General features: G+C 38.1%; 1 protein-coding gene across 3 annotated transcripts; it reads left to right on the top strand.

Annotated features, from left to right (window-relative positions):
• Nucleotides 1–7,964: 7,964 nt before the first annotated feature.
• LOC131157021 (GDSL esterase/lipase At4g10955) lies at nucleotides 7,965–26,159 on the top strand. Of its 3 annotated transcripts, none has more exons than XM_058110854.1 (4): nucleotides 7,965–8,213; nucleotides 12,718–12,781; nucleotides 20,287–20,390; nucleotides 24,957–26,159. In XM_058110854.1, exons 3-4 carry the CDS (start codon nucleotides 20,329–20,331, stop codon nucleotides 25,921–25,923), a joined length of 1,029 nt encoding a protein of 342 aa, XP_057966837.1. In that variant the 5' UTR covers nucleotides 7,965–8,213; nucleotides 12,718–12,781; nucleotides 20,287–20,328; the 3' UTR covers nucleotides 25,924–26,159. The 3 variants fall into 3 exon arrangements, with proteins under 3 accessions (XP_057966837.1, XP_057966839.1, XP_057966838.1); XM_058110855.1 differs by lacking the exon at nucleotides 7,965–8,213 and adding an exon at nucleotides 11,806–12,444; XM_058110856.1 differs by lacking the exon at nucleotides 12,718–12,781.
• Nucleotides 26,160–27,077: the final 918 nt, after the last annotated feature.

Raw genomic sequence — 27,077 nt, 5'->3', positions numbered from 1 at the left:
GATATTTTGAAGGTTGTATATAACTACAGTATTTTGATGATGTAGTAAACTTTGGTATTATGTAATTAATGGTTTCATGGATTTAAATTATTTTTACTGCTGCTTAGGTATCCGCTGTTTTATGTTAGGCTATTCCTAGCTACCCACAGGTTCGGGTTGATATTATTATTATTTATGTTTTTTATGTGATAAGTTAAGGGGAATGTTACAGTTTGGTATCAGAGCCTAGGATACCAGGTTCTGTAGACTCTAGAGTGCAGCAGTAATAATGCCAAAGTATAGAATAAGGGGATTTGAGGTTTGGTTTTGTAGTCTAGATGTAAGACTTCTGTGGTGGTTTATGCGATTTTCCTGAGGTGATGATTTCAGGAAATTCATGGTAAACTATCGTCGAGTTGGGTATCTAGGTTGCAGGATTGAACGTTGAATTAAGATCAGGAGAATATATTATATGAGTTAGATGATATGTATAGAGAAGGGGGTTCTGAGTTAAGTTATTTTCTTTTCAGGATGGACCCTGGTGGCCGCAGTGTCCACGCTAATGGGAGTGAGGGTGTTGGACCCTCAGGCGCTGCGGGTAGTGATTCAGATGCCGTCTTACGCAGCGTGGCACGGTAGGTTATGGCAGAAATTTTCAGGAGTTCGAAAGAACAGAGTGATCCATCAGCAGGCCACGATAGTTCGATAGAGAAATTCATAAAGATGAATCCTCCGAATTTCTCAGGGGGAACAGATCCTGCAGTTGCTGAAAATTGGGTGTAGGAGATAGAGAAAATATTTGCAGTGCTGCAGTGTTCAGAGGAGTAGAGGGTGTTGTTTGCCACCTACAGACTGACTGGGGAGGCTGAGAGATGGTGGTCGGCAGTGAGACTTTTAGAATAGCAGAGGACAGTACCTGTGGAGATGACGTGGGAGCGATTTAAGGAGATATTCTTTGATAGATATTTTCCAGCCTCGTCCAGGGAGGCTAAGATTGAGGAGTTCCTGAATCTGAAGTAGGGACAGTCGTCAGTGCAGCAGTATGCGTCGAGGTTCATTGAACTATCTCGCTTCGTCTGGTACATTATACCAGATGAAGCAAAGAAGGTACAATAGTTTGAAAGAGGCCCGAGGAGAGAAATATACAAGCAGGTGTCGATATTTAACTTGCAGGACTTCACCGAGCTGGTTGACTGAGCTACTATAGCAGAAATTGGTGATCGATTGGAGGCTGAGGAGCAGAGGCAGAAGAAGAGATCCACACCTTCCGGTTCCCAACAGGAAGTTGGACATGCTTCGTGGAAGAGAGGTGGCTATTATAGAGATCGGAGACAGGAGACCGGGAATCGCGGTTTCCAGGGTGTGCAGCCGTCTCCAGCTTGCCCATGTTACGGAAAGAGACACCTAGGGGAGTATCGTGCTGGGCGAGGTGTCTGCTACAAGTGCGGGGAGCCAGGACATATGATGGGGAGTATCCGACACAAATTGGTGCTGCTCCTGCTCCTAGACTTGCTCGAGAAGGCTACTAGGGGCCACGTGGAGGCCAGTAGAGGAATATGGCCCCAGCCAGGGTTTTTGCTTTGACGCTAGGTGATGCTGAGGCGGCCGGCGACGTGGTGACAGGTACGGTTAATATGTTTTCATTTAAAGTTATTGCACTTTTTGATTCTGGTGCCACATTCATTTGTGTCATTGGGGTGTGTTAAATTATGTGGGGCGCAAACGCAATCATTAGATGTCGAGTTATTAGTGGCTACACCAACTAGGTCAGCAGTGAGGTGTAGTAGGGTACTCCGTGGTTGTCCAATTGATGTTCAGGGGAAAATTTTATCCGTTGATTTGGTGGTACTGGATATGCATGAATTTGATATCATCTTCGACATGGATTGGTTAGTATCTAATTATGCTATTATAGATTGTTGTGTAAGAAAAAGTGATATTCAAACCTCCAGGGAAACCAAAATGCAAATTTAGAGGGTCACGAGTGCGATCATTATCTCAGATGGTCTCAGCAATTCAGGCAAGGAGACTACTCCAGAATAGTTGTCTAGGATTCGTGGCTTTTGTGAAGGAAATGTCAAAAAATGAATTAAAGCTTATCAATACGCCTGTGGTAAAAGAATTTATAGATGTGTTCCCAGATGAATTACTAGGATTGCCACCTGATCGTGAGGTAGATTTTCTCATTGATCTGCTTCCAGGTACATCGCCAATCTCTAAAGCACCGTACCGAATGGCGCCAGCAGAGTTGGTAGAATTGAAAGATCAGTTGTAGGATTTGCTTGATAAGAGCTTCACACGACCTAGTGTATCTCTGTCGGGAGCTTTAGTACTGTTCGTGAAAAAGAAGGACGGATCTATGAGGATGTGTATAGATTACAGAGAGATTAATAAAGTGAAAATTAAGAACAAGTATCCTCTACCCTGTATCGATGATTTGTTTGACCAGCTTCAGGGTACACGGGTGTATTCTAAGATCGATCTTAGGTCAGGCTACCATCAGGTAAAGGAGAGAGCAGAGGATGTATCGAAGACGGCTTTCAGGACCAGATATGGGCAGTATGTGTTTCTTGTTATGCCATTTGGTCTGACGAATGCTCATGTGATATTTATGGATTTGATGAATAGGATTTTTTATCCATATTTAGATCAGTTTGTAGTTGTTTTTATTGATGATGTACTGGTCTATTCGGGGAGCCATGAGGAGCATGAGACGCATTTGAGGCAGGTCTTGTAGATGCTTAGGAAGAAGAAGTTGTATGCAAAATTCAGTAAATATAAATTCTGGCTAGAGAAAGTTGTGTTTTTGGGGCACGTTATCTCAGGAGACGGAATTTCTGTAGATCCCAGTAAGATTGAGATGGTAGTGAATTGGGTTAGACCGAGGAACGTCCAAGAGATAAGGAGTTTCTTGGGGTTAGCTGGTTATTACCGTCGTTTCGTTGAGGGGTTCTCAACTTTATCAGGGCCTCTGACACGACTGAGTAGGAAGAATGACAGATTTGAATGGGACGACAGCTGTGAGCAGAGTTTTCAGGAACTGAAGCAGAGGTTAGTCACAGCACCTGTATTGATCATCTCATCTGGGGGTGAGGGTTATACTATCTACAGTGATGCGTCCCTGAAAGGACTTGGTTGTGTATTGATGTAGCACTGCAGGGTAGTGGCATATGCGTCCAGACAATTGAAAGAGTACGAAAAGAATTACCTTACCCATGATCTTGAATTGGCTGCAGTGGTACACACATTGAAAATTTGGAGGCATTACCTATACGGCGAGCAGTGCGAGATTTTCTCTAACCATAAGAGCTTAAAGTATTTCTTCACTCAGAAGGAATTGAATATGAGATAGAGAAGGTAGTTGGAATCGATTAAAGATTTTGATTGTACCATCAGTTACCACACAGGAAAAGCAAATGTGGTAGCTGATGCATTGAGCAGGAAGACCGCGAGTCCAGTGTTAGCAGCTATGGAAATCCAGCATCCAATTATTATGGATCTGGAGAGACTTGGTATAGAGTTGGTAAAGAGTAATACTCCAGTATGTATCGCCAACCTAGTGGTACAACCTACTCTGCAGGAAAGAATAAAAGCCGCCTAGAAAGAAGATCCAAAATTAGCAGAGGTGATGGAGAGAGTGCAGAGTGGTCAGGGGGAGGAATTCTGCATTTCAGATGACGGAGCTTTGCGGTTCCATTCCAGAATGTGTGCTCTTGCTGATGCTGACATTAGGAAGACTATTCTAGATGAGGCTCACAAATCTTTGTATATGGTTCATCCCGGAAGTACGAAAATGCACAGGGATCTGCGAGAGTTTTATTGGTGGAGTGGTATGAAGAGGGAGATTACCGAGTATGTAGCCCAGTGCTTAACATGTCAACAGGTAAAAGCTGAGCACTAGAGGCCAGCGGGCCAGTTGCAGCCGTTGTTTATCGCAGAGTGGAAGTGGGATCATATATCTATGGATTTTGTCTCAGGGCTGCCGTCGATATCACATGACCAAAATTTGATTTGGGTGATAGTAGATCGACATACTAAGTCCGCCCATTTTCTCCCTATCAAGATCAGCCATTCCCTCAGCCGTTTAGCAGAGATTTACATTCAGGATATAGTTCGTTCTCATGAGGTGCTTGTATCTACAGTTTCAGATCGAGACCCGCGTTTCACGTCACAATTTTGGAGAAGCTTACAGGAAGCCTTAGGGTCTCAGTTATCTTTCAGCACAACATTCCATCCTCGGTTAGATGGACAGACTGAGAGGACGATACAAATACTAGAAGATATGCTCTGAGTATGTGTTTTAGATTTTGGGGGTAGTTGGACTCAGTTCATGCTACTGGTAGAATTTGCATATAATAATAGTTACCAGTCCAATATTGGCATGACACCATTTGAGGCACTATATGGTAGGAGATGTCGATCTCCTTTGTATTGGGACGAGATGGGTGAGCGGCGAGTTGTGGGTCCAGAGATGGTGTAGCAAGCATATGACAAGGTTCGGCTTATCAGGGAAAGAATCAGTGCAACTCAAAGTCGACAGAAAAGTTATGCCGATAATCACCGCAGGAATTTGGAATTCAATGCTGGTGATCATGTGTTTCTGAAGATAGCTCCATTGAAAGGAGTTATGAGGTTTGGTAGGAAGGGTAAACTTAGCTCTACGTTTATCGGTTTGTTTGAGATTTTAGAGAAAGTGGAGCCGGTGGCCTACAGGCTGGCTTTGCCACCTACATTATCCAGGATGCACGACGTATTCCACGTATCTATGTTAAGGAAATACGTCCCAGATGCTTCTCATATTATCAGCTATGATGGATTAGAACTCAGTGATTCGCTAGTATATGAGGAGGTACCAGTGCAGATTCTGGACAGAAAGGAACATGAACTGCATAGTAAGAAGATTCCTCTGGTAAAGGTTCTGTGGAGGAATCATGCAGTAGAAGAGGCTTCTTGGGAGCTCAAGGAACATATCAGACGGAGGTATCCGCAATTATTCCAAGAAGTTTAAATGTAATTAAGAAATGTGAGTAAATGTGTGATGTTTTCTTTGCAGGTACATGTAATGTTTTAGGTAGTATGAGGTATTTTAATTTTGAGGGAATTTTTTTTTGGTATATGTAATCTTCTAGGACTTGAGATATAACCACGGTATTCTTCCGCCATAAGTGAGGGTAAGTAATAAAATAAGTAGACCATTTTGCCTACTAAGAGATGATAAATTACGTGAATAATAAATTTCAGGGACGAAATTTTATAAGGAGGGGAGAATGTGACAACCCGAATAAAAATGGTATTTAAAATAATAAAGAGAAAAGGGGAATTATCAGAGGTCTCGTCGACGAACACAGGGGATTCGTCGCCGAGAAAGTACTGAGAGAGGTTTTTGAGCAGATTGAATTTCGTCGACAAAATTATTGAAGGACTCGTCGACGAGTTGACGTGGCTCATCGATGAATCCAATCCTATAAATACTAAAAATCTGAATTTTAACTTCAAAGTTAAGCAAAATCTCTCCCTCTCTTTCCTCCCTTCTGCTTCCTCTCCTTCTTTCTTCGATTTCGGGCCAAATTTACACCAGATCGACAATCTGAAGCCACCACGACGCTCCTGGGGAAGTTCTTTCCAAATCTGCCGGAGCGGATTGTTGGTGAAAGTAAGCTGGAAATCATCCATGAGTTGAGGTAAGACTTTTTAAGTCAAATTTGGTCTTGCGGTAGTTATAGGAAATGATGTACACGTGGAAATACTAAATTTTAATATTGGGAATTTTCAATTTCAGGGTATTGATCAAGAAATCCTACGAGGGTTAGACTAGGATATTTTAGGGGTTTTCTCAGTAGTCAGGTAAGGGAATAAACTAAAGCAGTTATTTTTCACCAAATTACTATTATTTATGAGCAAATTGATTTCTTGAAAATATGTACGATATTTGAATATTATGGAATTAATGCACGTTTGGGAAAAATACTGCTATTATGTTGAAACGTATATATATGCATGAGATGCCAGAAATCATGATTTTTAGAATATAATGCATGGTTTTATATAGCAAATGTGTGACATGAATATTATTTTACGTGGAGAAATATTATGATATGATAATGATATAAATGCAGTATGGTTTGAGAAATTATGAAAGTATACAGTACATTATGATTTTGTCAAATACATGATAAAATGATTATTTTCAGAATGATGTATTTATGTATGATTTCGGCGCGAGTCGTATTTATGTATGATTCCGGCACGAGGCCGTATTTATGTATGATTTCGGCATGAGGTCATATTTATGAAATTATGAAAGATGCTATATTATCATGTACTATATGTTATTAGAATCTGAATGTTAGTTTAGTTCAGTTCAGGAGCATGGTACCGTTGCTATATATAGATCAGATATCTATGTTCAGATTAGTGCTAACCATCCCACGAGGGAGTGAGAGATGGATAGTCGATGTGGCTTTCAGTAGAGTGTGGACGTCCACTTAGCAGTCCGGACCAGGGTGTGGCAGGCCTATTGTACTTATAGACATTTTTGACTCTGCAGTGATCGGCCAGCCATTGTCGGGTCCTGCCTTCAGGTTGCACAACCTGTCATGGGGGGTAATATATGACATCAACTAGCCATTCATCTTGGGTATGTTTTTAGTATTATCAGTTATAACAGATGTTTTATGAACAATATGATTTATTAGCAATTATGAAAACATATGATAATTTAATATATTACGATGAATGTTTGCAGATATATGAAATGTACTGTATATTTATATTATCATTAAATGTTCATGTTGCCACACAGCTGTATTTAGTTTATTTTCCCTTACTGAGAAGTGTCTCACCCCCGAATGTTAAATAATTTTTTAGGAGACCCTGAGAGACCGACGGGTTGTGACCGCCGTTGAGGTTAGTGAGATACCCCACTAGGAGGGTAAGCCTTGTACTAGGATCAGTAGATTTTTGTGATATGATCCTAGGGTTATTTTGATATTTTGGAGGTTGTATATAACTACAGTATTTTGATGATGTAATAAACTCTAATATTATGTAATTAATGGTTCGATGGATGTAATTTATTTTTACTGCTGCTTAGGTTTCCGCTGTTTTATGTTAGGCTATTCCCCGCTACCCACGGGTTCGGGTTGATATTATTATTATTATTTATGTTTAATATGTGATAAGTTAAGGGGGATGTTACAACTGGTCATTGTATAGTCTAAAACTAACAAGAAGAAGAAACATGATTTATATTCATTACAACTTCAATTTTTTATTTTATTTTATTGTTATTATTATTTTTCTTTTGATAACAAAACTATTGTTTAAAAGTTCAAGAGACAATAATAATTACAATGATATCGGAAAAACACGTTTGTTATAATTACAATTACTGTGTCTTTTACGTTCGATAATTATTTTCATATTGCACTTACAATTGTCGGCCCTTAAGTGAAAAAAGAATAATTAAATTTTTAAAATTTCAATAACTTTTAAGCTTCTAAAAGAATACACAAATTTGAAATTTGTCAACTCTTTTAACACTTATCAAAGTGTTAAAATATTGGCAAAACCTTAACCACTCTTTTGAAAAATTAGGTAAAAGATATTAACTTCTCTTAAGGTTTGGTAAAAAGACAATAAACTTTTATGATATTTTTTAAAAATTTCAAAAACCTTCTTAAAATTTTAAGAATTTAAAAAATCTTTCTTAAGATTTACTAAAAAAATACAAACTTTTTATTCTATTTCATAAAAAAATAAATTTTTTGATGGAAGATTTGTCTTTTTATCAAATCTTAGAATGTCATTTTTAAAATGTTAGGAGATGCCTGTGATGTTTGAAATTTAAAAAAGGTCTTTATGTTTTTGCGAAACATGTGAACGCTTTTACTCTATTTTTTTTTTTCAACTTCCTCCCTCGAACTGTGTCTTACGAGTTACAGCCTATATCTTTTAATTCTTAGGTCAACGATAGTAGGGTTACAAAGACGACGCCGTGGTATGGCCTAAAAAAAAAAAAAAAAAAAAAAACAAAAACGACGCCGTTGGTTCCCCTGCCGGCCGCACTTGACTATCTGCGCCTCCCTCGCATCAGCATTTCGGGCCAGATTGATTCTTGACGAAGACATCTCAACGGTCTGTCATTAGGATTCACAGAGAGAGATGCGTTGAAATTGTTCAACGTAGAACGCTTTGCAACATCTCAGATCTGTTCTTCCTGTGATTTCCTCGAGGTACATTTATGCTATTCTATGTCGATTTAATCATTTCTCTTCCGGTCCAACATTGAAGAACATTGAAGCGGAGATCAATGTGTTTTTGTTTTTAATTTTTTCAATTCAGTTTCTCAGCTGTGAAATCCATGAACTGTGTTCGCATTATTTGTACGAAGTGATGATTTCACACTCTACTTGTTGCGGTATGAATCTGCATAAATGTCGATATATGTGGTCTTTATTGGGAATTTTTGTGGACCTGCATTCGTGTCTCTCTCTCTCTCTCTCACACACACACACACACACACACACACACTGCCTCTCTCAATGAATTAAAAAGAAGTATAATGTTGCTAATGCTTAGCAAAACTTCTTCTGATTGTTGTTGCCATCCTAGATGTGAATTTCACCGATGATACTTTGTTATCTCTTTGATTCATTGAGAAATTGTAGAAAAGGAACAGAATATCCCTGACTAGTATTGTTTTAAGCTGGTCATTACAAGACTTCAGATTTTTTCGTTGTATTTTTCTCCTGCTTAGGTGGTGCGTTTATTTGGATGATCTAACTCAATATTGACGTCTTGTGAGAAGGCTGATTGGTTTTCATTTCATTCAGTAAGTCAGTAACACATGCTTGCTTAAGTGGTTAGTGCAAACCCAATGCTGTTCTAGTGAGATTATCTATGAATTCATATCAAGGTCAATATAATTTTTGGCTGCCAAGCATGCTCTGTGATTTGAGCAGTTGAGAAGCTTAACATTGGGAAATTGTTTATGAATTTGTATATTGAGCCATTATCAAACATGGCTTTGTGTACATTGAACTGTTATCCACATGATGGAGGACTGTCTACATCCTATAGGCTGCCCATTCGGCAGATACATTTTAGGCGTAGGTTAGGAAATTGTGGTTGTATTAGGATCTCTTTGAATTACTTAGTGAGTTTCTTTGGTATTTTGTAATTATGTGTTTTGTTGAGGTTATTTTCAATTGGCGTGTGGGGCCACACCCTTTGTCAGGTGAAAGGTGAAATTGCAGGGGAGGGGTTTTGCTGGTGTCTGTCTTTGATGGTGAAGGAGGTGTTGTAAAATGGTGCTTGGAAAAGGATGCCCAAATTTCAGGGGCGCAACTATAATTTTTTGGGAAGTCGCAGATGAACAACGCTTCAATTCTATAGGACTTTCCAGCGATTTCTGATCCTTGAATGCTTTGTAGGACTTGCTATTGTGCCAGAAATGCTTACAGCAATTGAAATTGAATCAATTTAACTATAAACTCTTGGGGCTTTCCAGAAATTTCTGATCTTTGAATGTTTTGTAGGACTTGTTATTGTGCAAGAAATGCTTACAGCAATTGAAATTGAATCAATTTAACTATAAACTTTTCTGGTCTGACAACTATGCAGTGCTTTGTTCTTTGGTTTTCATGGCTGCAAGGTGTGTGGTTTGCTTATGGAGTGGTAATCGTGGTTGGCTCTAATACCAATTTGATGTAGGACAAGTATTTATAATTCAGAAATAGAGAGAGAATTGAGAGAATTAGGGAAATAATTAGAAGAAGAGAAGGGAAACTGGCAGATTTAAATGATAGTTGTACATCAGCTTGCATGACCAGCAGTTATAAGGAGAAGAAGAAGAAGAAAAAGAACTTGTGAGAGAGAGAGAGAGAGAGAGGGAAACTACTCAGCAATTCATATTTCAAATGAAAACCGTACATCAACTTATACGGCTACTATGACTAAGACATATTTTACAAAACACCAAAGAAAGTCACTAAATTATACGAAGAGATCCTAACATAAGTACAATTTCCTTGGTTCATGTGTTCAAAATCTTTGGAGAGTAACCAAAATTCTCACATTTCTCTTGACTAACATTTGCATGATTAGGGAAATTAGTGATTTGCATAATTCCAAGTTTTTTGTTACCATTAAAAAAAAAAAAAAATGCCCTTGTGAATTCCTTTAGTTTAGTCATTGCTCGAATCTTTATTCATACCCATACCTAGTTCATTCCTTGTCGCCGTGTTATGTGGTACCATGTTAATTCATATGCATTATGTTCGATAGCTTCACGTATGTGCATTGTAGTAATTTTAGGATTCATATAAGTCATAGTTAAGTTTAGTCTTCCTCAACATCGTTGCACCATGTTGCATTACCCATGGTTGCCAACAAAGATATTGAAACCAATCCCACTAAACTTGAACCGATTGATACCCAATCCTTGTCTATTCGATTAGACTCTTCTCAAGAGTCAGTGGACCAAAAATTTGAGCACCTCAGAGAATAGTTTGCCCAAGTCTTGAAGTTGTTAGGTAAATGCCCTATTGTAAATGACATTTAACAATCAGTTAGGCACCTTAATGAGTCCCCATATTCAGTAGGGTCAGCCTAGGGCATTCTTCCTACTCCTAGAGTGCCTCTAGCAACTAAAAATATGAGCAGCTCCAAAACTTATCGGTAGACTAGGTCAGTGCCTCTAGTGTAACGACCCGAATTAAAAATGGAATTTTAATGATAAAAGAAAGGGAAATTGGAAAAAGAAACAGAAGGAAGCTGCCAAGCTTTGTCGACGAACATAGGGTTTCATCGACGAAGGCTTAAGAGAATTCGTCGACGAACATAGGGTTTCGTCGACGAGAAAATACCGAAAGGGGTTCTGAGGCAGCCTGAATTTCGTTGACGAATACAGGGTCTCGTCGACGAAATTTGTGAAGGACTCGTCGACGAAGGTCTGGCTCGTCGACGAATCCTGCTGTCTATCCGATTTTTATTTCATTTGAAGCTTCCTCTCCACTCTCTCTCTCTCCTCTTCGGCTCTCTCACTCTCTCTCTCTCTCTTCGATTTTGGGCTAGTTTTATGCCGGATCGAAGATTTGAGGCTACCACGACGCTTTTGGCAGAGTTCTTTACAAGTTTGCTGGAGCGGATCGTTGGGAAGACGAAGTTGGAAATCATCCCAAAGTTGAGGTAAGACTTTTTAAGTCAAATCAGACTTTATGGTAGTTATAGAAATTGATGTACGCATGAAAATACTGATATTTAGTACTAGGGGTTTTGAGTTTCAGGGTGTTGATCAGGAAGTCATACGGGGGTTAGCCTAGGATATTTTGGGGGCTTTCTCAGTAGTCAGGTAAGGGAATAAATTAAAACAGTTATTTTCCATGCATATTATTATTAATAATTATGAGCACATTTATTTTCAAAAAAGCTTATGCTATATTTGCATATTACATATGAAATGTATGTTTGGAAAATACTGCTATTATGATAAAAATGTACATATGAAAATGTATATTTTGGGGGCTTTCTCAGTAGTCAGGTAAGGGAATAAATTAAAGCAGTTATTTTCCATGCATATTATTATTAATTATGAGCACATTTATTTTCAAAAAAGCTTATGCTATATTTGCATATTACATATGAAATGTATGTTTGGAAAATACTGTTATTATGATGAAAATGTATATGTATGTATGAGATGCCAGAAATAATGATTTTAGAATATGAAGCATGACTTTAAACGGCATATGTGTGGCATGAACATTATTTTTATGTGAAGTGAATCATGATATGAAGGATTTTACGATCAAAACATATTTTCAGGTATTTTGAAAGACGAGTTATGCTATACTGAGTTTGACGAATATATGACAAATGAGTTATTTTCAGAATGTAAATACCTGAAACGTATCTGGCGCGAGGCCATATTTATATTATCGGCACGAGACCATATTTACGATGTTGGCACGAGGCCATGTATTTATATTATCGGCACGAGGTTGTATTTACGATGTTGGCGCGAGAACATGTATTTATATTATCGGCACGAGACCGTATTTACGATTTTGGCGCAAGGCCATGTATTTATGTTATCGGCACAAGGCTGTATTTATGATTTCGGCGCGAGGCCGTATCTATGTTTTCGGCACGAGGCCGTGATGATGTTATGTATGTTCATGTATTATATGTTATTACAACCAGGATGTTAGTTTAGTTCAGTTCAGGGCTCGGTACCGTAGCTATTTGTGTAGATTAGATATCTACGTTAGATTAGTGCTAACCATCCCACGAGGGGATGAGAGATGGATAGTCGATGTGGCTTTCAGTAGAGTGTGGACGTCCACCTGGCAGTCCGGACTAGGGTGTAGCGGGCCCATCGTACTTACAGACATATTTGATTCAGCAGTGGTCGGCCAGCCATTGTCGGGTCCCACCTTCGAGCTGCACAACCCGTCATGAGAGGTAATACATGACATTAGCTAACTATTCATCTTGGGTAAGTTTTCAGTATTTTCAGTATTACGGTTATAACAGTCAGATGGTTATGTATGTTATGATTTATTAACAAATATGGAAGTACATGATTATCTAGTATGATATTATGATTATTTCCAGAGTTATGAAATGTACTGTATATGTATAAGCACTTTAAATGTTCATGTTGCCACACAGTTATATTTAGTTTATTTTCCCTTATTGAGAAGTGTCTCACCCCCAACATTAAATGATTTTCAGGAAATCTAGAGAGACTGGCGGGTCAGGGCCGCCGTTGAGTGATTGGTGCTTCCCTAATAGAAGGGTAAGCTATGTATTAGGATCAGTAGATTTTTGTTATATGGTCCTAGTGTCATTTTGATATTTTGAGGGTTGTATATGTATGTACAGTATTGGGAGATGTAGTAAACTCTGGTATTATGTTACTAGTATTATGTTTTATGATGGATGTTTGGATCTTATGTTTACTGCTGCGTAGATTTCCGCTGCGTTTGACAGGTGTCCCCGTTACCCACGGGTTCGGGACCATTTTTGATTTATTATGTTATATTTTATTGAGGGTCGCTACATCTAGCCTTAGGTCAATCTAGTCTATTTGAGCAAGGTAACTTTGAGGAGTATAATGATGTAGGGTACCAACCTAACACTAGGCATGTTCAATAGTCTCCTAGGCTATATCAGGAGGACTATGGAGATGCTTCAAAAAGAGTTAAGGTAGATGTGCGTGCCTACAATGGGAAATTAGACTTGAGCTACTTTTTAGACTGGGTAGCAAAGATTGAGGATTTCTTTGATTGGTACTATAGACGGGGTGAGGACAAAGTTTGCTTTGTCAAGATGAAACTTGTAGGACCAGCAAAGAAGTATTGACAACTGCACAACATATCCTAGAATGGTTGGGGGAACCCCTTATTACTTTGAGGGAAATAATGAGACAACAATTGTGAGAAAAGTATAAGGCAGGGGCAGCATCAAGGATTTTGCAGCCATAAGAGATAGAATGGAGGAAAGGGGAAGAAGGAAGAGAGAAGGGAGGAGATATAAGTGGAAAATCTCGATTCTCACGTTTACTTCATATTCAAATTCATCAACCAACTTCTACATGGCTTTCATACATATTCAAATTCATCAACCAACTTCTACATGGCTTTCATACCCTTTATAAGAAAGCCTCTAACATATATACACCTAAAACTACATTAAATTAGAAACATACCCCTAATATACACAAATATTACATTCAAGCCCCCAAGCACACATAATCCCATACTAATTAAACTAAGCACACAATTATCTACTAACGAAACCTAACAATCCCTTGGCCCAATTCTTAATTATTCTCCAAAAAAGATCTTCCCAAGGTTTTGCTTCTTGTCCTACATCAAAGTACCTCTCTCCTTCCTATAAGAGCCAGTTGTTCAATGGACTTGAACCATAGACAAACTGCTATGGTAGCCAGCTATATTGATTGATTCTAGGAGTTGATGCTTAGGAGTGTAATTTGTTGAAGACAAACCTCATACTATGGCTAGGTTTGTGAGTGGTCTTAGGGAAGATGTTAGGTGAAAAATTGTATTGTTTTCACCTAAGACCTTAGAGGCAGCTTATTAGAAATCTCTTGGCCTCAAAAAGTACCTAAGATCTCCCTATCTTAGGTGAGTGAGTCTTGTCATTCCAAATCATTTCCTTGGTTTAGGTCTACCATCCCTCAATCTACCCCTAGAGAGGGTTTTGTGAAGCAAATAGAGTCCCATCATGTCGTTCGCTCTAATGGACCTTGTATTTCCTTATGCTAGTAGCTCATTTATGCAGTGTTATTGTTGCCTTGCTAGAGTTGCAGCTCTTTGTCCCCAACCAGCCTCAGGTTTAGAGGGTGAAACTGATGGCTTGCTGGTTGTGAGGATTAGGTTGTAGATGTTGTTGTGTACTCGAGAGATGAGAGTGAGCTTGTTGATGATTTTGAGAAGTGGAAGCAGACCACTACTTTCCAACATTGTCATTCGTTGTGGAGATAGGACATGTAAGTTAGTTTTTGATGGGGGTAGTGGCATGAATATGGTCTCCAAGGTTGCTCTAGGAAAGATTAAACTAAGGGAGAGCCACACCCTCATTTTTTCAAGGTGAATTCAGTAAACTGGATAAATTTACTAGTTACCGAGAGGTGTCTTGTACCCATCCAAATGGGAGATTATAAGGATAGGGTCTATCGCAATTTGCTCCTGATGTATATGACCCATGTTTTGTTAGGGCGACCATGATTATTTGATTATGATGTAACTAGTCATGGTAGGGAAAACCCTTACATATTTAGGCACAAAGATAAGCATATCATCTTGACCCTTACTTAGCCTATTCTAGGGATCTTAAGTTAAGGAACAGGATAGCCCTTCAATTCTGAGTTCAAAGAAGCATTCACTTGCTAGATCATAGGGCTTTTGAGCAAGAGAGCTTTGGAAATAGGCATTTTAGCAGTTATTGCTTAAGAAGTTCCTTCTGAGGATCGAGAGTTTTCTTGTGCATATCCACCTAAGGCAGGAATGTTGTTAGTTGAGTTTTTTGATCTTGTACCAATGAGCTACCTAGTGAGCTACCACTTATGCAAGATATGCAACTTGCCATAGACCTCATTCTAGGTTCACAATTACCTAATTTATCACATTATAGGATGAACACTAAAGAGTGTACTGAATTGAATAGGCTAGTATTGGAACTCCTTGACAAGGGTTTTGCGAGACATAGTCTTAGTCCTTGTGCAATACCAGCTTTTATAACTCCAAAAAATGATGGATCTTGGAGGATGTGCTCGGTTAGTAGAGCCATCAACAAAATCACCATCAAGTGTAGGTTCCCTATCCCTAGACTTGAGGATATGCTTGATATGCTAGCTGGCTCAAGTTGGTACTCCAAGATTTACCTGCACAATGGGTTTCTTAGTGGTCTAATTTGATGTTATACTTGTCTATAGTGAATCAAGGGAGGTGCACTTGATACATCTTCATGAGGTCTTTGTCACTTTAAGGGAAGTGCAGTTGTTTGCTAAACCTGGGAAGTGTAGCTTCTTACAATCTAGTGTGCCTTTTCTTGGTTTTGTGATCTCTATTTAGGGACTCGCTACTAATCCAAAAAAGGTAAGAACCATTGGAGAGTGGCCTAAGCGTAGGACTATTATTGAGGTATGTAGTTTTGATGGCTTCATTACTTTCTTTAGGCAATTCATAAGGCATTTTGGCACCATCGTGGCTTCTATCATTGAGTGTTTGAAGGAAGGAGATTTTCATTAGACCCCATTAGCTGTTAGAGCATTTAAAGAGGTCAAACAGAAGATGGTTGAAGCACTTGTACTTGGGCATCCATACGTTAGTAGAGCGTTTGAGGTGTCTTGTGATGCCTTAGGAGTAGGTATAGGTGGGGTCTTGAGTCAGAAGGGACACCCTATAGCATTTTTCAGTGAAAAACTTTCAGATGCTAGACAAAGATATAGCATGTACGATAAAGAGTTTTATGCCATAGTGAGATCCCTTCAACATTGGTGATACTACTAACAGTTTGTACTCTTTTCTAACCAGCTTGCTTTGCAATATTTGAGCTCATAAAATAAGATGCGTGAGAGGCATGCTGGTTGGGTAGAGTTCCTCAACAAGTACACCTTTGTTCTTAAGCATTGTTATGTTGTTGAGAATAAAGTAGTTGATGGCCTTAGTAGTGTAGCAGTTATTCTCCATGTCTTGAGAGGTAAGGTCATTGGGTTTGATTGTCTGAATAATGACTATTCTATTTGCCTTGATTTTGGGGTTGTCTTTTAGGAGTTGAGTGGGAGCCATCGTAGAGATTTTGTAGGTTTCATCGTCCATGAGAATACATTGCTCGTACTTCTTTTAGAGATCTTTTAGTCTGGGAATTGCACGCTGAAGTGTTAGTTGGTCCCCTAGGGAGAGATAAAACCATTGCCTCAATTGAGGATAGGTTTTATTGGCCTTCCTTGAAGAGGGATGTTGCTAGGATAGTGTCTTTGTGTCGCACTTGTTAGTTAGTCAAATCTAAGGGATAGTTAGTCAAATCTAAGGGACACAACACTAGTCTTTATACACCTCTGCTGTTGCCATACATAACCTTGGAGAGACCTAAGTATGGATTTTGTTTTTGGACTCCCCAAAAGAGCCTGGGGACATAATTCCATATTTTGTTGTTGTTGATAGATTCTCCAAGATGGCACATTTTATTCGATGTAATATGAATTATAATGCATCTCATGTGGCTAAATTATTCTTTAAAGAGGTCATCAACTTGCAGTGGTTTCCAAACTCTATAGTGTCTGATAAGGATACCAAGTTCTCTAGTTATTTTTGGAAGACACTTGGGAAAATGTCAGGACTCGCTGTTTTCTTTGCTCACCACCCCTAAACTGATTGCGAAATGAGGTTGTGAACGTAGTATTGGTGACCTACTTAGGTGTGTTGTGGGATAAAAAGGGGCAATTTGGACTTGGTGTTGCCTATTGTTGAGTTTGCTTATAATAATTCTATGAACAGGTCCACGGGTAAGAGTCCTTTTAAGTGTGTATTTGGTTACAAACCCCATGCACCCATTGATCTTGTTCCTTTGCCACCAAATGCCTATATTTCTAAGCCTGTTGAGTCTTTTGTTCATCACATTCATGAGTTGCATGCTAAGGTTAGGCAAAAACTTGCCATGAGTAATATGGATTATAAACTTGCTGCACTGGTAAATCACAGAGCTAGATAATTTAATGTAGCTGATAGTGTCATGGTTCACGTTAGATCTAAACACTACCTTAGAAATTCATTTAAAAAGCTCTATGCCCTTGTCATTGGCCCTTCCCCACCCTTAAGATACTTGGACCTAATGCATATCTACTTAATTTGCCTGCTCATTTGACCATTATTCCAATTTTTAATGCAGAGGAGTTGACACCTTACCAAGTCACCTTCAAGCCTCTTTCTTTCCCATTTGATGCTCATAGAAGGTCAGCAGCTCCTCAGCCTTCCTCAAATTTTCAGCCACAGTAGACAATAGAGTTTGTTTTGGATGATGAGTTCGTGGCATCTCCTCACGGTGGTTTTCGTCGATACTTGGTTCAGTGGACTGGAGAGGTCATCCTGAGTCAAATGGTAAATGGCTTACTAAGGATGTTGTCTATAAGAGAGCTCCTGAGTCGCTAGAGTCATATTTGCAGTCCCACTCTTCAGAGTAGAGTTACTTTCAGCTGGCAGAGTATGATGGACTGTCTATATCCTATAGGCCACCCATTGACACATATTTTAGGTGTAGATTAGGAAATTGTGCTTGTATTAGGACCTCTTTGTATTCTTTAGTGACTTTCTTTGGTATTGCTGTGTTTAGTTGGGATTATTTTGTAAATATTGGTTAGTAGTAGTAGTGATGTAAATGCTAGACATGTACGTTGATGTACAGTTATCATTTGAAATCAGAATTGTTATGCAGTTTCCATCTCTCTCTCTCTCCCATAGGTTCTCATCTTCTTTCTTCTTCTTCTTCCTCTCCCATCTCTGTTCTGTTCTGCTCCTAATTTTGTCTCTTTCCCCAGTCTATTACTGAGTCCTTGTTCTGTTCTGCCCTAGTTCTCTCAATTCTCTCTCTATTTCTGAATTACAATTCTTGTCCTACATCATCACATTTTTGTAAGAAGTGCAATAGCTGAATTATGCGTCAACATCTTATGTCATGAATAGTTTGGTTATGAAGTCTGATTATATAGGCTGGTTATATAACATTGAAGTAATTTCCTTGCCAACATCTGGTATGATTTTGTTAGGTGTTCTTTATTTTTATTGGTTCAAAATAATATTGGTAATGTAGTGCCAAGTGCCAACTGGAAAACATGCATTTTGCTGATTCCCTTTTTGCTGGCTAATTAATTTGCAGCCTTATTTTCCATACTTTCCATAGGTGAATATAATATTAGTTTTTGACCTGATTATTTTTGTTATTGCTAAACTCAAAATCCAGCCCCCTCCCTCTCATTGGGTGCGCCGACTTTCCTCTAAGAAGGGATTGGAGAAGGGGGAATATGACCATGCATAGATGTATACAACTTCTAATTCGCTTAGAAGACTGGAGCGACGTTGCACTCTTAACTCCATCTCTTTCATACTAGTAGCTAAAGCTTTTTAATGGGAGAAATAGTTGGATATGACCTACTTTGAAATGTTCCTAAATAAAAATAATGATATGAAACGCTTTGAAGATTTCAGACTTTGGAGCATCTTTGTTAACTACATGGTGGACTATTGATAAGCACATTTTATGTGTAATTTAGCTTGGGATCAAAAGACTGAGAATATCTAGTATAATCTTTTTCATCCTGTAGCAGGTTGAAGCCTGAAGAAATTTGCACTTGGGTATTCAAACTATACATGATTGCTTCAAAACCTTAGACACATGAGTCTTATGTGTTCCACACACAGTGGGAAGTTAATTTATGATTCCTTTACCTTGGGAGTGTGAGATTGGAAATTGAATATATTACGATTACAATAACTACAACCACAACAACTAGGCCATAAATCCCACTGTGGTTAGCTACATGATTCTTCTTCTGCCAATTTGTATGGTTTAGAGTAATATCCTTTACAAAGTGGGGTGTTTCAAATACTATCTTAGTCCAAGTTAGCCTAGGTCTAACCCACCCACTATTTCCATCACTAACAAAAAGTAACTTGCCCCTCCTTATCAGTGCATTATTTGGCTTATGATGCCAGTGCCTGATCCATCTTAGGTGCTTTTCCATTATCTTACATTATCAGGCTATGCTTAGCTTACCAAAAATGTTTCCATTCCTTAATTTATCTTTTAGTCTTAGCATTCTTATCTATGCAACCTTATTTATATTGTTTCTTAGTTGTCCAACTTTTTTTTATCCATAACTCCATATAGCATAGCTAGTCTTATAGCCTTCCTATTGAACATTCCTTTTAATTTAAGTATTATTTTATGATCACATAACATGCCCCAAGCACTTCTTCATGCTACCCTGCTTTAGTTCTATGTTTTCAGTTTCTCCTTCAGCTTGTTTGATGGATCCAAGGTACCAAAATCTAGAAACACTAATAATTTCTTCATCACTGAGTTTAATATTTCTTCTAATATTCCTTCTAAAATGGCTAAACCTGCATTTCATGTTTTTTTTTTTTTGACTACCACTTATCTTAAAATTCCAAATTCAAGTTTCTGTCCATGATTCCAACTTAGATTCAATTCTACTTCCAATTCATCAATCAAGGCAATGTCAATGTACAAACAATCTCATTTAGACATTCCTCTTAAGTTCATCCATATTTAAAACAAAAGGATAAGGACTCAAAGCAAACTCTTGATGTGCATTATTGTGATCGAAAATTCCTTCAGCTCCACCTATGGCCCTCACACTTTTCATTACCCCATCGTACATATTCTTTACAACACCTATATACCTACTGCCTGCTTCCCCACTAGAACCCACTAATACAACTTCCCTGCATACCTTAGCACAGATTTTCTTTAGGTCAAACAACATGCAATTTCCTCTTATTTTCACTAATTTTTTAAATTAATTTTCTTAATAGGTGTAACAATATAGCTTCTATAATTGAAACCTAGACAAAAAAGCAAGCTGATATTGTGCCACTCTAATTTCTAACCTTAATCTTTGTTGGATTACACTTTTATAAAGTGTCAATGTCAGACTCATAAATTTAATAGGCATTCCAATTTTGAATCTCTTTTATTTTTGTATATTGGTATTAAAGTTATTTTCTTCCATTCATTTGGGATTTTTTTTTATGTTTACAGCACAACTTTTGAGGATATCAAACAGGAGGAACAATAGGTTTGATGGCCTCTGAGAGGGAAATTTTCAACTTGTGTGGACCATTGCACTTGACTACTATTGATTGGTATGTCATTTCCTCTTTGTCTTATTGTTTTTTCTTTTCAACTGTCCGTGGGAGCGCCAATGTCACCAATACTGAAAGCAAAAGGACCTTAAGCCACTGAGCCACCCAACAATATAGGAACAAGTGGTCAGTGGTGTCATTTGACTCGGGGCACATGAAACACGTATTCGGACTGACAGCATTATAAAGCCTCCTCGACTACAACAAATAATTGGTATTAGTATTAAGCCTATGGAGGAACAAAATCCACATGAAAGCTCTGATTTGAAAGGAATCTTTGTCTTCCTTTCCCAAATGAAAGTATTCAAGGCGAATTGGACAAGGATTCAAGGATTTGGTGAGCTGAGGGAAGAAAGATTTTTTGTGGAGAAAGAGCCAAAGGTGTCCCCTACCCAAATCCTTGAGTCATCTCTCGCTTGGAGAGATAACATCTAGCGCTGATTCAGGACAGCATCAAGGGACTACAGCCAACACATAATTTGGGAGAGAGAGAGGAGATGAGATGGGAAGAAGGAAGAAAGAAGGAGATACGCTGGGGGAGCTGGAATCACGTGTTCACTTCAATTCAAATTCATCAAAAACCACCTCTTACAAGGCTTTCATACACTATTTATAAGATATTAAGAAAGCCTAGTACAGGATATTACACATATGCCCCTAAAGATACATGAAATTACAAAAAAACCTATAGGCCCAAATACAAATAATCCTACTACTAGTTAAACCAAACTCACATAATAAACTAATTAAGTAAACTGAACAACCTTCTCCATTGATCTCCAACAATAATAAACTAATTAATTAAACACAACAACCTTCTCTGGTGATCTCGAACAAGGGTCCATCAATGGTCTAGTTTCTTGTCCTAGATTGAATCTACCTCAGTTGGAAAAAAATTCAGCCTTGAATTTCAAAAGATTTGAGGATCACAAGCAAAAAACACTGAATTTGGACTCTCTGAAAGCCAGTGCTCAATTGATGCAACAAATCTTGTACAAATGGCAGCAATTTGGTCCGTATTTGATGCTGGCAGAGCCGATGGATCCCTCAAAATGTATACCAAACTTTAACCAACTTTCCTCTTCAAAAGTTTTCATTTATTAAGAAAAAAAAATCAAAATAAGTGGCTGGTTTAGGTATTTTAAGGTTTGGGAAGTTGCAGAACAGGGAAAAATTTTCCAAGACACGCATCCCTGGCGTGAGGCGCCGGTGGAGTCTTTCCGGTGATGAGATTTGACATGAAGGTAGATCCAAGGGTGCCAAGTCCAATGGTAGTGGCGGTGTTTTTGCCAGTTTGTGGAACCACACACATTGTTGGACAGGAATGAATCTTTGCAAGTAGGCCTTTTGGTGGTTTTTGTTTTTGATGGTGTGAGCATCATCACAGAATTCTTTTGGAAAAGTGGTGTCCGAAATATGAGTGGCACAACTGTAATTTCGTCTTGAAGTTGCAGGTTTTTCTTTTCTCTATAAATCTGAGCATGGATATTGATGTATTATAGGGATAGAAAGTCAGAATAGAGAGAATTAAGAAAGAGTTAATTAAAGAGTGGAGAAAATAAGAAGAGGGGAAGAAAAAGAGGCAGGATAATGACAGAGCAGAAGGTTCAGAACAAACCAACAGAAAGAAAATAGAAGTTGGGAGAAGCATAGAATGAAGAACTCGACACATAAATAGAATTAAAGAGATAGAATTGAGGGAGAAACATAGAATGAAGAAGAAAAAAGAAGAAGAGGATGGAAGAAGGGAGAAGAGAAGGAATCATGAGAAGTAGAAAATCAGATTCAGAGAGAGGGAATTATCACAAGTCCACTTCAATGAAATACAGAAGGAAGGGGGTGCAGGGGGGGGGGGGGGGGAATCATCACACATCTACTTCAGTTCAAAGTCATAAAAGAAACCACCTCTTACATGGCTTTCACAATCTATTTATAAGAAAGCCTATTACAAGTTATTACACATATATACTATAGATGCGAGAAATTATAGAAGAGCCCCTAGATACACAAATATTACAAGCCAACCCCCAAATACACATAATCCTACTACTAATAAAACTAAACAGGCATAATAAACTAATTAAACACAACCACCCTTGTCCAATTCTTCTTCATTAAACTCCAACAAAGGTCTATCGATGGTGGTGGTTCTCTTTTTGAATTTGATGATTGGGTTTATTCTTTGGAGTACTATTTTTAGTTCATGAAACTTGAAGTTTCAGATTTTAGTGGTGATGGCTCTCCTTATGAATTTGATGATTGGGTGTATTCCTTGGAGTACTATTTACGATAGTACGGCACAAATAAGTTAGAAAATCATAGTTGCTGATTCAAAATTGAAGGTAATTGCTCGAATTTGGTGGATAAACACAGGAGATATTTAGAAGGAGGAGATTTTGGGAGATTATGACATGGGACAATATGAAGCAAGACATGCAAGAGCAATTTGTATCTTTCAATTACTAGTAGCGTGTTCATCTCCAACTCTTTGATTTGATGCAAGAAGAGAAAACATCGATAGAGTACACTAGTTGGTTCTCTCATTTGGATACTCGTGCCAAAATAGAATGGAAGAGGATGTGATGATAGCTTTGTCAAGAAAGGGTTGAAGCCAACTATTGCTTTCATGCATGTCATCTCATTTCAGTCGGGGATGCAGCACAGGTTGCCACTCAGATCGAGGAGGATATGCAGCGTTAATCCCCATAGAACTACATCAACCCTTAAGTTTGAGAAGTGGTGGAGTTGTGCGAAAGAAGTCAGTTGAGTAAAGGAGTTCAAGCTAATATCCCTTGGAAAGCTCCTGAGCATTTTAGAACAACTTTTAAGGTCCAACCATCAATCAAGTTCTTCAAATGCCAAGATTTTGAGCATCAAACTGCACAAATGTCCTAACCAAGCCATGGCTGTTGTAGTAAGGGAAGAAGATGATGATGATGATGATGATGGCATTCAAGCAATTGAAGTTAAAACAGAAATTGCAAGTGACATAGATGATGATGGTGACATGGAAATCTGTTTAGAAATCTGATATTTTGTCTCATCCCACAAGGCTGAAAAAAAAAATAAAATTTGGAGGCAGACTAACATCTTTTAGCCTCAGATGATTTGTCAAAAGCAGTTGAATTTGGAAGTTGAACCTCATCCCGATATGTACAAAATTGCTTGGGTGAACAGTATAAACTTGAAGGTCCATCATTACTTGCTTATCTTCAAAATTGAATTGTGGAGTGGAGACAGTGCAATGTGATATGCTTACAAAATTTGTCATATCCTTTTGGGTCATCCATGATTGTTTGATAGGAGGGTTAAACATGATGGATATGAGAAATCTTATTCTCTTTCCATTGATAAGAAGGAGTAGAAGTTGATGCCATCTTGCGCTCTTCCATCCACCAACTTGAAGTGTATACCTTTCTTCTGAAGTGAGGTGATTCTATTCATGGCAATGACTTCTTGGTACTTTCCCCAACTTGATGGAGTGGAGGTCTTTTTAGAAGGAGGGAATAGATTTAGGACAAGAAGCGAGTATTTGGGTGGTTCATTTTGACCCAATTTGGAGGCCTATGTCAAAGAATAGGGTCAATGAATTCCTAAACCTATTGCTTAGTTAGTTAGTTGTTTATTATGTGTGTTTAGTTTGCTTGTAATAGGATTGTGTTTTGGGGCCTTGTTTTGTTAATTGTGTATTTTAGGGGTGTGTTTATAATTTCATATAGCTTTGGGGGTATACATGTAATTTCTTGTATTATAGGCTTTCTTATAAATAGTGTGTGAATTATGAAAGTCATCTAGGAGGTTGGTTACTGTTAAATTTGAATTGAGAATTGACAGTGTTCTTCCCTCCAAGTGCATCTTCTTCCTCCCTGTTTTCTTCCATATTCTTCCCCTTCCCATTGGCAGCAGATCCTTGATGCTGTCCTGCATCGCCATGTCCTTAGGAGAGGAATCACCCCTTAATGCACACCCTACCTCTCAGGGAGTTGCCCTTTTTCATTTTGGTTTGTCCCACTATCAATAACCATTCTACAGCAAATCCCATCTTCATTAATACGAAAAGAATTTCCAAAATGTGGTTTGTTTTTCGTTTTGAAATGCTAAATCTAATGGTCCGAAGTTCTAGTTCAATATTTTTCCCATAACATAGTTTTATAAGTTAAAAGAGGAGAATCGTCATCTTGTAATTTCTGTCTCTATTTCAGAAAATGAATTCTCTTTATATTATAATAATCAATACCCTATCCTAAAATATACAAGTTACATTATATATTTTTCACCAATACATCAATATGAGTTTTCCTCGACTTTCCATATTTTAGAGCATGTGTTGTACCGCGATCCTGTTCCCGTTCCATGAACCAAAACATTCTGCATTCACTTCCACATTTTTGTCATAAACACTGGTGTATACGCACATCTCTGATTATACATGTTTCCAAAATTTTAAGATATTTTGTTTGTTCAATGCCTGCGGGAATTTAAATTGAGGCACAACCATAAAGCAGGATGGTTTGGGTTTTATTTTTACACAAACAAAGGATGAGAGAATTTTCTGCTCTATCGTAGGAAGAATCCACATCATCGACGGTCTGTTGCTGCCAGTTTGGTTCAGGGTGTGTACATTTTGGAGCGTGACCGACAGCAGAAACGTCAAGGGTCTGAAGCTCTTGCTCCTCCTTGGTGGGAGTTCTTCAGTTTTCATTTACTCGAACATCTTGTGGATGATGCTGATTTTTCCATATTTGGTGCCATTTTTGAATTTAAATACCCACCAGGGTATAACTACCCAACAGATGGCAGCCCACACTATGTAATAGCCTTCCGCGGTACTCTAAAAAAACCAGAATCCTTTTCACAGGACTTTAAATTGGACTTTCACTTCATCCAAAATGGACTTCATCAGACATCTCGTTTTGAAATTGCTATGCAAGCTGTCCGAAAATTCGTTGCTGCATATGGAAACTCTAATATTTGGCTAGCAGGCCATTCGTTGGGGTCAGCCATGGCAATGCTTGCTGGAAAGAATATGGCCAAGACAGGCATATTTCTTGAAGCTTTTCTTTTTAATCCACCATTTGCTTCAGCGCCAATAGAGAAAATCAAGGATAAGAAGCTGAAGCATGGGATTCGAATCGCAAGCAGTTTCATCACAGCAGGCCTCACCATTGCCGTAAAGGGTCAGCACCAGACGAATTGCTCCCAAGATTCATTTGTTGCCTTGTCTGGATGGTTCCCATGTTTATTTGTGAATAAAGCAGATCACATCTGCGCAGAGTATGTCGGGTACTTCGAACACAGGAAAAAGATGGAGGAGATCGGGGCTGGAGGCATTGAAAGATTGGCTACCCAGAACTCAATTGGGGGTTTATTCATGAGTGCAATTGGCAAAGGATCAGAGCCACTGCACCTCATTCCTTCAGCAAATTTGACTGTTAATTTGACACCTTCCCCTGATTTCAAAAGAGCTCATGGGATTCACCAGTGGTGGAGACCTGATCTGCACCTGCAGTCCAAGCTTTACAAGTACAGATAGTGTTTGGAAGAGTTGACATTATTTTCTCTCAGTTTATCAGCTACTATCTCTCTGGGAATATATTTTTTGATTTTCTTTGTAATGGGTGATGGAGCTTGGATCCTTAATTTCTGTATCCTTCAATATTTTTTTTTTCTTTTTTTTTTCTTTTGTAAAGAGTGAAGTGACTTTTTCTTGTTTGGTTTGTCTCCACTTTCCATCACAAATTTAGAACCTAATGATCTCCCAATTCTTCATTTGTGCCTTTCATTCATATTAAGAGGGCATAATTACCAGGTTTACCTTTTGTTTGCAACAAGGTAAAAAGCAATGGCCTGTTTGATATCTCTAGAAATTAATTTTAATTTATTTATTACATAAAAAATTCCACAATAAGATAAAAATAAATTTTAAAAACACTTCTCTTTTTTTTAAAAAAAACGAGGGCTATTTTCAAGAAACAATTAAGAGGTTGACTCTTGACTTCCAAAAATGGAGGATGCTGACAGTTGCAAAGTTTCCAAAAATGAAAGTTCCCAAAATGAATTAGGTTTTCAGGTTATCTACACCTATTTTCAAGCACTATGTTTGAACACTAACCTAATATTTTTGGACCTTAATTCAATGCAGGGGAGAAAAAAACTGTGGAAAATTATAAGAAAGGAGAAAAAGGGGAAAAGAAATAGCACCCCCCTCCAAAATAAAAACAAAAACAAACCTTAGGGGTGTCAAATCAGCGGAGAGAAACGGAAATGGCAGCCCCCACCAACCTCTTCTCTAAAAAAAAAAAAAAAAATTAGCAAACAAAAAGGGGTAAGTTACTTACAACCCTAGCCTTAGGAATTTGTGGACGTAAATTCTTTGATGACAAGAGCCACCATTCAATAAATTGTATTGAAAGAAGTAAAGGTGTTTTGGAGTTGAGTTGTTTAGTAAGATAATTGATTCGATCACAACTTTTAAAACTTAAAGGATTTGACTATAAATTCTTAAAACTTAAGCTTGATTAGATAGAAATTAATATTAAATATCTATCTAATATTAAATATGTTTATAAAATAGATATTATATAACTTATATAGTATACGCATAATAAAATAAAAAATTGGATTAGGCTTGAAATTCCTATCGAGTACTATTATCAAATTCGAACGCAAGTTGTTAAAATGCTCAAA

This window comes from Malania oleifera, chromosome 6 (genome assembly GCF_029873635.1).
Source record: "Malania oleifera isolate guangnan ecotype guangnan chromosome 6, ASM2987363v1, whole genome shotgun sequence".
Lineage (NCBI taxonomy): Eukaryota > Viridiplantae > Streptophyta > Magnoliopsida > Santalales > Ximeniaceae > Malania > Malania oleifera.
This window is presented reverse-complemented; position numbering and strand designations above follow the sequence as displayed.

Coding starts and splice junctions, on each gene's coding strand:
- LOC131157021 (XM_058110856.1), top strand. CDS start 20,329: ATGGCCTCTGAGAGGGAAATTTTCAACTTGTGTGGACCATTGCACTTG. Junction 20,391..24,956: donor CACTTGACTACTATTGATTG/GTATGTCATTTC, acceptor GCTCTATCGTAG/GAAGAATCCACATCATCGAC.